Source organism: Betta splendens, chromosome 7 (genome assembly GCF_900634795.4).
Source record: "Betta splendens chromosome 7, fBetSpl5.4, whole genome shotgun sequence".
Taxonomy (NCBI): domain Eukaryota; kingdom Metazoa; phylum Chordata; class Actinopteri; order Anabantiformes; family Osphronemidae; genus Betta; species Betta splendens.
The window spans coordinates 1448286-1459325 of record NC_040887.2 but is presented as its reverse complement, the minus strand read 5'-3'; the positions used below and the strand labels follow the sequence as shown (position 1 = coordinate 1459325).

The 11040-nt window shown below is 53.6% G+C and overlaps 1 protein-coding gene across 7 annotated transcripts in view; it reads left to right on the top strand.

The window, feature by feature from the left end:
• Nucleotides 1-11040, top strand: part of LOC114858260 (IQ motif and SEC7 domain-containing protein 1-like) — a 48953-nt gene that overhangs the window by 12246 nt on the left and 25667 nt on the right. For 4 of the 7 annotated variants that reach the window (XM_029155257.3, XM_029155255.3, XM_029155256.3 and 1 more), the window contains one exon: nt 465-572. The exons of 2 other annotated variants lie outside the window; for them this stretch is intronic. In XM_029155257.3, coding sequence (XP_029011090.1) covers nt 465-572 — 108 coding nt within the window. Of the gene's footprint in view, nt 1-464; nt 573-7889; nt 8532-11040 lie in introns of those variants that run through there. One more of the 7 variants, XM_029155259.3, reaches the window with a different exon arrangement.

Genomic DNA, 11040 nt, shown 5'->3' with positions numbered 1-11040 from the left:
TGTGGGCAGTGGTTCCGGCCCGGTGCGGCTCCACGCGCTCCGCTCCCGGAGCCACATGAATGCTGGTGTTTGAGTCGACAGGCTGAGAAACGTGCCCGAAGGAGGACGTCTCCGTGCAGGAAACAGCCTTCTCATAGTGTATGAGCCCACGTAAATGAACAGGGCATCGAGTCGATTTGATTCAGAGAAGTGAATGCAATCATTTGTTCTGGTTAAATAAGCAAAGGATAAAGTTCACTTCAGAACAGAAAGTACAGTTGATTTAAGCGTGTGTCAACACTAGTTCAACCTGAACTCACAAACATGTCAGTGGGTGTTGAAGTCGCTCTGCGCTTACGTCCAGTGTTGTAATAAACGTGTGATCGGCACGAAAGCACTTCTGGTCCTTCAAGTGCAGTATTTGCTTAGTTCCCAGCTCAGCCTGACCTTTGTGTGACCTTCCTTCCTCTCTGTTCCCTCTGCAGGAGACACGCCTCCCTGCCCGTCCAAGCCAGCGACGACCCCGGGAGGTCAGGGTCAGCGGGCTGCCGGCGAGCGGCCCCCTGCCGGCGCTGGAGGTCGGCCTCCTTCGGGTACGGTCAGATCCTCGCTGTGTGTGTCCTGCTCTGGAGTCGGGGGGGGGGTGTCTGCTCACCCGTCCATTGGGGGAGGGGCTGCTCACCTGTCCATTGGGGGGGGGGGGGGTCTGGTCAACCTGGGGGGGGGGGCTGCTCACCCGTCCGTTGGGGGAGGGGCTGCTAACCTGTCCATTGGGGGGGGGGGTCTGGTCACCCGTCCATTGGGGGAGGGGCTGCTCACCCGTCCATTGGGGGGGGGTCTGGTCAACCTGGGGGGGGGGGGCTGCTCACCCGTCCGTTGGGGGAGGGGCTGCTAACCTGTCCATTGGGGGGGGTCACCCAACCTTTGGGGGGGGGGTTTGTTCACCCGTCGGCTGGGGGAGGGGCTGCTCACCTGTTTGTTGGGGGAGGGGCTGCTCACCTGTTTGTTGGCAGAGGGGCTGCTCACCCGTCCGTGGGGGAGGGGCTGCTCACCTGTCCATTGGGGGGGGTCACCCAACCTTTGGGGGGGGGGTTTGTTCACCCGTCGGCTGGGGGAGGGGCTGCTCACCTGTTTGTTGGGGGAGGGGCTGCTCACCTGTTTGTTGGCGGAGGGGCTGCTCACCCGTCCGTGGGGGAGGGGCTGCTCACCTGTCCATTGGGGGGGGTCTGGTCAACCTGGGGGGGGAGGGGCTGCTCACCCGTCCATTGGGGGGGGTCACCCGACCTTTGGGGGGGGGGGCTGCTAACCTGTCCATTGGGGGGGGGGGTCTGGTCACCCGTCCATTGGGGGAGGGGCTGCTCACCCGTCCATTGGGGGGGGGTCTGGTCAACCTGGGGGGGGGGGGCTGCTCACCCGTCCGTTGGGGGAGGGGCTGCTAACCTGTCCATTGGGGGGGGTCACCCAACCTTTGGGGGGGGGGTTTGTTCACCCGTCGGCTGGGGGAGGGGCTGCTCACCTGTTTGTTGGGGGAGGGGCTGCTCACCTGTTTGTTGGCGGAGGGGCTGCTCACCCGTCCGTGGGGGAGGGGCTGCTCACCTGTCCATTGGGGGGGGTCTGGTCAACCTGGGGGGGGAGGGGCTGCTCACCCGTCCATTGGGGGGGGTCACCCGACCTTTGGGGGGGGGTTTGTTCACCCGTCGGCTGGGGGAGGGGCTGCTCACCCGTCCGTGGGGGGGGGTCTGGTCAACCTGGGGGGGGAGGGGCTGCTCACCCGTCCATTGGGGGGGGGCGCTCACCCGTCTCTGGGGGGCTGGAGTCGCCTGCTTTGTGCTACATCATCAAAACAATGTGTGTAATCCACGTGCAGCCTAAAATGAGAGTGGGAGCGCGTTCTATTTTTGGAGGTTCGAAAGAAATGCTCTCGTGGCTCCCAGGCTCCTCGGCAGCGTCGGCCGGGATGCGGCGGCTTTGTGCTAGCAGCTGTAGATCTGGAACATTTTTCACATCATGTCTGAAAAAATGCCAGAAAATATTGGGTAATAACTCTGAGCTGAAGCGGTGGGAGGCTCCCAGCGCGTGATTGATCTCAGTGGCTGTTTTTTATTTGTGTGGCACTGGAACGAAGGGAGGAAGTAAAATATTAATTACTGCGCTGCCTCTGAGGAGTCTCTGCTGTTTTAGATGTTTTGATGGCGCGCGTTGGACGACTTTGAATGAAAGTTTAATTTTAGGAGCCGTTTGTAGTTGTGCCGTTGTTTGTTGGGAACAAAGCGTCAGTCGCAGTTCTGCTTTTACAGCCCGGCTATTTTAAACCCAGCTTATTTTCAGACAAGGGTTCAAGAGTCTGATGCTGTCGCCGTGTAAATGTCTGATTGGCACCGGGAAGCGCGGTGCGGGCGGCGCCGGCTGCGGGAGCCTCGTGGCGTCTGCAGAGCTGCTTTGAGGCCTCCTGGGACCCATCACATCCAGCAGACGAGCGGCTGCGAGGCTGAAATGGAGGGATCCGACCCCGGGAGCCCCTGGAGTCGCTGCCGTTCTGTTCGCCTCGTCCTCCTCTCTGCTCCTACGCAGGAACCTCAGCTCAGCTCTCAGCTCGGCTCCAGTGCAGCTCTGGGCCCCGCGCAGTCTGTGAAACGCACTGAAGATTCGGCTCAGGATGATTTAATGACAGCGAGTCAGGTCCAGTGACACAGGAGCTGTCATAACTACTGTAACAGTCAGAACCAACGGTTCCCTTTGTTTATTGTGGACATGGTCTTTCTCTGTTTAAAGTTTTTAGTCCAGTGAAGCATTTCTAGTGAGCTGTAGGTTTTGTGGTGGTAAATGTCTAGTGTATGTTTGTGTACATTACACAGCGTGTGTGCGGTTTGGGATTCAGAACCACGGACAGCGCAGCTGGTTTGCGACTGATCTGGACGTGACGGCTCCAGTAACGTTGTTCTGAAGCAGGGTTTCCCTCTAACGATGGACGTGACCTCCATCTCTCAACCGCATCAAATCGAAGGAACATGCTCCTCTAGGTGTTTGTCTTTGCATCATTGCCTCGCCTGCGTTTCCCACCAGCAGTCAATCAGCAGCCGCAGTAAAGCCGAGCGGAGGGAGCTGCTGCTGTTTATGTGGCTCCTTTATTTTATGTCCCTGCACATCTGCATTTCTTCCTACAGACGCTGATTAATCTGCTTTTTTGGCGAAGGTGCTTCAAATGCATTCGAATGCGTATTTCTGGTCCGTTTTTTTGTAGCTTTCTGTGATGTTTGATGTTCCTGCGCTGTGTTTAATGATGCCTCCTGCCTCCACCTCCGTCTGGTGGGCTCCTCCTGCTTCACTGTTGCAGCTGCAGGACGTTTGCGGTGCTGTGGATGCTCCAGACGATAGGGACGCAGGGCTGCAGCTTAGTGAAGCACCAAGAACGTGACTGCAACTTGAAAGGAAGGCGTTCCACATGAGCAGCGCTGGTGTGATGACGCTCCTCAGCGGAGGAAGAAGCCGCTTCCTCTTCTTTCTCTCGGCGAGTTTCAGCTGAGTGGGGTGTTGCCTGTATTCATGGCCTGCAGCTGCCGTCTAGTTCAGTCCTGTCCAGAGTGGAGCCCAGCTCGCGGCTCAATGAATGCCTTCAGACACCCAACCCTCCTGCTCTGCTTTCCCCTCACTGCTCTCGCTTTGGAGGTTTAATTTTCACACACATTCTCTTGTTTTTTCTCCCACTCCGTCAATAGAACATCTGCTTCTCCGCTGTTTTTATGTCTATCTCATTACTAAACTCCTTGCATTGCAGAGTTAGTCCACACGTGTTAATATGGCCTCGTTGTTTGATGAACAGGTGTGAACCAGGCTCTGTATAATTAATGGAGCACCTGCTCCTCACCCTTGACCTCTACTAATACTTCCTGGTTGGAGACGTATGGAGGAGGAGGCCCACGAGGCCGTGCTGGAGGTGCAGGCTTCGCGTGGGGGGACGTTAGGCTGCACAGGGTCATGGTCGTGGTGCCGCTTCGCTCCCGCTCTGACGCCTTGACGACAGGAGGCCGTTTAGAGAAGGGCTCGACTGCACAGTAAACATTTATTGTACTGTATGTGGCAGCTAACAGTCCTTGGAAAATAAGGCGACAGTTATTGTGTGGAAGAGTTAGTGTTGAACAAACACAGCAGTGAAAGTGCCCTGTGTCAAATAAATCCAGCCAGTTAGATCGTTTTCTGTTCTTTATTGTAGAGTTTTGATTTCACCAGATGTGAATCACAACTGCTCAATGATTTAATAGGCTCATGAAACACAGGCCCCACTTCCATAATGTGTTTGAAAGCCTCTCCATCTTCTTTGAAGTTCCCAGCTTGTGTTTCATCATCACATTCTCCCACTTAATTAGCGGCTCCTCGCGCTGTGAAGCCGCTGCGCTGGGAGCACGTAGCGCCGACAATGAGCCACGTGGGTCGGACTCGGCTCGGCTCGGTTCTGCTCTGCAGCCTTTTGGCCCAGACTCGGTTTGTGTTAGTAGTTTTCCAGTCGTTGATAAACTAGTATCTTTAGTAAATGAGGATTTGAAACTGTCAAATCTGCTCTGTCTCAAACTTGTTGAGCAGCTGCTCAGTGTTGGTTTCTCCTCTGACCAGTCAGAGAATTTCTATTGGATGAAAAGGTTTTATTGAAGCATTCCACATTCATTGCATCTAGATGTGAGGTGAGGTTTCAGCTAAACGGTCGTGTGAAAGGCTGGAGTTGGTGTTCGGTCAGTTAAAGCAGCAGGAATGAATGGACGAGTTTCCAGACGACGTCACGTGACGCGGGCCTTTAGCTGAGACTTTAGCCAAAGCACCTCGAGCCCAGTGAAACGTGTCAAATCCTTTTTTCTCTCACCTGCTGCTGCTGCTGCCCGTGGTAAATGAGATCTAGTGAGAGATTAGAGATACTGTGAGACTCTCTCTCATAGCTTATCCTTTTCATCAGCTCCGTGCCACAGTAATATATGAGGCAAAGGAGCCTCTGAGCTCTTCAGATCTATCTCCCAGTTTGATGGGAGGCATTTGCAATTCCACAGTGCTGCTGAGCCGACGGAGGCTTCGGGGATGAGGTGACAGCAGCAGCACACTTTTCACAGGAAAATAAGACTGGAGAGCATGAGCAGTGAACCCCGGCTGTTTTTCAGCTCTATTACTGAAGAAGAGGGATTTGTCTGTATGTGCCTCCAGATATTAAGTAGAGGCTGCTGTGGTGTGACTGTGTGATCATGGGGTGAAATCTCCTTTAAATCAGTAGCAGAAAGTGCAAACACCTGATTCTTGATGAGGAATCTCATAAAAGGACTGAGTTTGTGTTCAGTTGTGAGGCAGGTGGCATCACTGGTCTTTATTAATCAGAACCTCACACGTTAGAAGACTCCTGAAGCAAATAAATAATAAATCTGCACTGTTTGTGCACAGTGAGATGGAAAACTGATCACTGTGGAGGCGACTTGGTGAAGGTGAGATGATGGATGTGACTCTGACATGAGCAGCAGAGGACGGGATTACATCAAGCCCTAATACAGCCTGACTAAGAATAGAATAATGAGGCGTACAGCGACCAACCACCACCATGACCACTTTTAAGACTGATACTGATCTGTTCACCACAGAGGCTTTTACATTGCGTGGTGTTAATGCTTGACAGCAGTGTGACCGACGTCGGCTTCGCCAGCATCGGCTGAGGTCTGAGGGGTCGAGGCTCGGCTCAGTGAGAGCTTCTTTGTTTGGGCCGCCATGAAAAGCTCGTCTGTCTTCTGCTGCTGATGTTCTCAGGCTTGAGGCCAAGTCAGTGACAGAAGGAGGCTTCGCAACCTCTGAGCCGGTGCCAGGCAGCGACAGAGGCCGAGCTCTGCTGTGGCCGTCACAACAGAAGGCCACTAAACACCAGAGAAGTGTGGAGGTCAGCGCCGGGTCCCAGGGGACCTCCGGTTTTCCGGCTGTTGACACAAATCCCAGTGGTTAGAAAAATGTTTTTGTGGAACAAAACCTTTGTAAAAACAGAACGTGACGAAGCTGAAATAACTGGTGCGGTGTTTTATCATCAAACAGTTAAAGCCACAGACGTGCTGTTACAGTACAGAGCTCCAGAGAGGAATGTTTGCTCCACATTAGCAGCGGTGCTGCTCACATCTGGGTGATGCTGGCTGGGGCTGAAGGTCATGCACTGCCATCTAGTGGCGGCCAGCTGCTACTGCTGTGGGAGCGGCCGTTCATCCGCCTGGGTGCTGCTTCACGATGCTGCTGACGTTGAGACGCCGCATCAGGTCACACACGATTCACCAAGAAGATGTACATGATGTAGTATATCATCCAGTTCAGCCAGAAAGCAACCAGACGTTCCAGCTGGGGCACGTGCAGCGTGTGGAGACACTCCTGCAGCTGATTGCTCCGTTAATAGATGAGTCCGTCAGCAAACAAATGCTGATCTCCTTTTGTTTTCATCCTAAGGCGTGAAAGTGCAGAATCAGATGTTTGCAGAGGCTTCGTTCCTCTAGACCAGTCCTCCGTCTCTGCACCTGAGGCTTCCTGCTCATTTCTGTTGGTTGGTTTTAGTCCTGCTTCAGTCTGGACTCCTGCAAATACTTTGCCCTGATTTATGCTGCATCACACAATGTTCTAGTGGAGCTCTAAGAGTTGCTTAGTCATGAAACGTGTGACCCAAAACAAAAAGGTGTGTTTTAATCAAACGCCTTTAAACTGTTCAGGTGTTTTAATAATTTGGCCTCAGTAACTTTGCACTGCAGTAAATGTGCAGTAAGTGAAGATGGTCTGAAAGCCCATCGTGCACAGAGGCCATCTGCCTTAAAACAGGCCATATGGCCACAGAGCGGAGCAGGAGCTCGCTGCTACAACGCCAGCGTAGGCACAGTCCTGCTCTGACGGCCGCAGAGACTCTCTGATGTGAGCACAGCCGCACTGGATCCGCTTCAGGCCTCCCTGTTTGTTGCACAAGCCTGAAATCTTGAGTTTAAGGTTATTTGTCAATTGGGAAAGCGGTCATGCTCGCGCTCTGCTCTCCTGTGGGCGTGCGCTGACTACTAAATGCTGCTGAGGGTTCGCTGGGAGGAGGATGGAGCTCCTTCAGCGCGTTCATAGGGTCCATGAGTGCACGGGAACCAGGCGCTAATTAGCCGTCTTTGTGTTCGATGAGTGGCCGATGAGGAGTGAACTGGTCCCAGTCGATCATATGTCCAAAAACTAAAAATATGGGATTAGAAACTTCCTTTTTGCCTAAAGCTGCAGAAATCTTTATCCTCATCAGTTTAACTGAGTTTCTACTTATTATAACGATCTTATCCGATCGTGTTATTACAACACGACGCCGTGAGGAAGAGGCCTCGTCGGTTCTCATCCAGGAGCTCAGAGCGTCCGAACACCAGAGACTCTCACCTGGTGAAGGCGCTGACTCGTCTCTTCTGTCAGGAGCCGCATGGTTCTGCCCATTTTTCCTGAATTTGGATGAAATCTTTGCTAATGTTGCTTTATTTCTGCTTATTCTTTCACACTTCCTCGACCTTAGCTTGGCTTCCACATGATGCAACGTCTGTGCAAGCAACATACTTCCTTTCCTCCAACTTTGTGTCTGTCGATATAAAGGAGGGAGCTGCAGAAACGTGTCTTCCTCAGGATTAGTTCTGTTTTATTTAAGCTTCCATTATATTATCTCTGCCTCAGATCTGCAGGGTACTTTTTTTAATATTTTTTGCCGCAGACATAATTAACCAGAGCACTGCAGCATCTTTACCTGCTTGCACCAGCTCTCCTTAGACTCAAAAGCCTCATCTGTTTTGAAAGACGCTACAGAGAGAAGTGCATTGATTCCAGTAGAGAGAAGGATGGAGAGGGAGGGGAAGGGGTGTGTGTGCGAGAAGAGAAATGACAAACGATACAGAGAGATGGAGCGAAAACAAAATGGGAGGGAGGGGAGAGAAGGCATTATAATGAGCCCTATCTCTGACACATCCTCCTGTTTCTATGGAGACCAAGGAGCCAATCGTGTGGCCCTGTTGAGGACTGTACTACTGAGGGCAGATAAGAGGGTAGAGAGATGCCTCCCTGTGTTTAAAAGGGGCAATAAACAGTGGTAGTAGCTCTCCAGCAGCTGGCGGCCTTGTGCTTTTATTTTGAAGAGGCCGCCTCCCAGCGCTTTCATCCCCTCATAGTCGTAACATCTGGTTTTGAATGGCAGGCGTCTCTTCTGCTGAACATACAGCTCCTTTTGGGTTCTTGACTCCGACCCTCCCCTCCACCTCCTCCGTCCATCACCATCAACAGACCCCCCCCCACCTTCCGCCAGCCTCTTGGATGCTCCTGGTTACATCACACGCAGCTCGCTGGCAGCCTGTGGTTGTGACTGGGAGGGAGAGTGAACGCCCGTGAGTGAGAGCCGTGCGCACGCCGTCCCACCGTCGAGTCCCGCTGACCAGCACCAGGATGGACAAGCCAAGCGTGTGGCGCGCCGTGGTGAGCAGCACGGACCCCCGGCGGAGCCGAGAGCCCGGGTCCCACTCCAGCAGACCGGGCTCTGCCATGGGGTACCGACTCTACGACATGTGAGTAGGACGTTGAGTGGGGCTCGTGCAGATGATACGCTGAATGGGTGTAGCTCCCATTCATGCAGGCGGCGGCGGAGTGGGTGGAGGTGGAAAACACTGCGTCTCTGCTGAGTCACCTCCATCCACACCGGGCTCCATCCTGTCCTAGTAAACAGAGGCTGCCTCCTGTGGGAGGACGGCGAAGAGACGGCGACGTTACACCAGCATGAATCAATACCTACGAAAACCTGGCTGCTGTTTTGTGCTTGTGAGTGAAACAATATGAGTAAAATCACAACAGAGACGCGTCTGGAGCTTTAGGTGCCTGGAAAAATGAGTCATTTGTGGATGGTGCTGTGACAGCTCGCTGGGCGCACGAGTTCCTCGCAGCTTGTGCTGTGTATTGGTGTGTGTGAGTGTGTTCTCGTGTGTGATTGGTACAGTGTGTGTGTGCGTGTGTGAAATGCGGCTGGTATTTCGGGCTGGTCTGCACAGGAAGCATGAGTCTGTAACATGGTGCAGGTGGGTGATGGAGTCGTGTGGTGGAGCTGAACTTCGCCTGCTGCTCATCGTGCTCAGCGTTCGGCTGAAGCAGCGTCCTCCTCGTCCTCGGCAGAGGCACGTTTCACATCCTCGGTGCAGCGTTTGCAGTGTGCATCGCTCCGGGTCCTCATGGTGCATCCATGCATGTTTACACACGCACCCACGAGCTGCTGGGCTCCACGCTCTGATACGTGCATCAGCCACGGTCTCCTTCAGTGCAGCTAATGTGAAGGCACAAATACACTTCACATCTTAGTGTTTTTATTTCATTGCAGGATTCTTTGAAGTCGTTCTGACGTGGTGGCTGATTTATTTCCCTGTTTGCGCAGAGCTGTAACCACAGAGAGTCACTAATCAGCTGAGCGAAATCGATGACTTAGCGCTTGGTTTTGACAGAGGAGACTCTTCCTTTTCTGTCAAACACACTGAGGCAGAGAACATCTGGCCCAGGGTCCTCTTAATGAGCCGCTGGGCCCAGATGAGCCTGGTGAGTTCATCATCGCTGGCAGTTCCCAGTCCCTCTGGATTGGTGCCACAGAAGGTGACAGGCGGGATCCTGGGATTTCCATGAGCTCTGAGCTCTGGCACCGAGGTGGCTCCGAGTTAGAATATGAGTGGAGACGTGTTTGACTGTGGTGGATGAAACTGCCTCATGTCTGCGATACAGCGAACCTTTAGACACCAGAGACCAGCGCAGACTATTTTAATCATAGTTCAGGAATTAGTGGCTCATGCCCTCTTGGCTTCAGGCCTCACTGACATAACGTTCTCAGAGGGCATCCGTCCCCATGAAGCCATTACTCCACGAGGGAGCAGAGGTTCTGTTCAAGTGACGTCAGCACTGATGAAAAGCAGAGTGCGTCAGCAGAGCTGAGGCTCTGACAGCACATTCCTCCGCCCTCAGCCCTCGTGTGCTGGCTCTGCAGACCGAGGCCACTGAGCACGCTGCAGCTGCAACGACAGCTACGTATGATTCAGAGGCAGCACGTGAGCTCGGTGGCCGGGACACATGCTGCACATGCATGTGTTTACTGACAGACTCCGCCAGCGCACGTAAACGTTTTGACCCCACGACCGCTGTGACACCGAAGTGTTTGCAGATGGACAGCGAGCGCCGACCGGCTGAGGTGTCAGCCTGCTGAGCCAGTGGAAGGACGGGGAAACCAGTGGAAGGACGAGGAAACCAGTGGAAGGAAGGGGAAACCAGTGGAAGGACGGGGAAACCAGTGGAAGGACGGGGAAACCAGTGGAAGGACGGGGAAACCAGTGGAAGGACGGGGAAACCAGTGGAAGGACGGGGAAACCAGTCAATGCAGTGGAAGGACAGGGAAAACAGTCAAACCAGTGGAAGGACAGGGAAACCAGTGGAAGGACGGGGAAACCAGTCAATGCAGTGGAAGGACGGGGAAACAAGTGGAAGGACGGGGAAACCAGTCAAACCAGTGGAAGGACAGGGAAACCAGTGGAAGGACGGGGAAAACAGTCAAACCAGTGGAAGGATGATGAAACCAGTGGAAGGACGGGGAAACCAGTGGAAGGACGGGGAAACCAGTGGAAGGACGGGGAAAACAGTCAAACCAGTGGAAGGACGGGGAAACCAGTCAAACCAGTGGAAGGACAGGGAAACCAGTTAATGCAGTGGAAGGACAGGGAAAAAAACAGTCAAACCAGTGGAAGGATGATGAAACCAATGAAAGGACGGGGAATATAGTCAATGCAGGCGAAGGACGGGGAAACCAGTGGAAGGACGGGGAAACCAGTCAAACCAGTGGAAGGACAGGGAAACCAGTGGAAGGACGAGGAAACCAGTGGAAGGACGAGGAAACCAGTGGAAGGACGGGGAAACCAGTCAATGCAGTAGAAGGACAGGGAAACCAGTCAAACCAGTGGAAGGATGAGGAAACCAGTGGAAGGACAGGGAATATAATCAAACCAGTGGAAGGACGGGGAAACCAGTCAATGCAGTGGAATGACAGGGAAACCA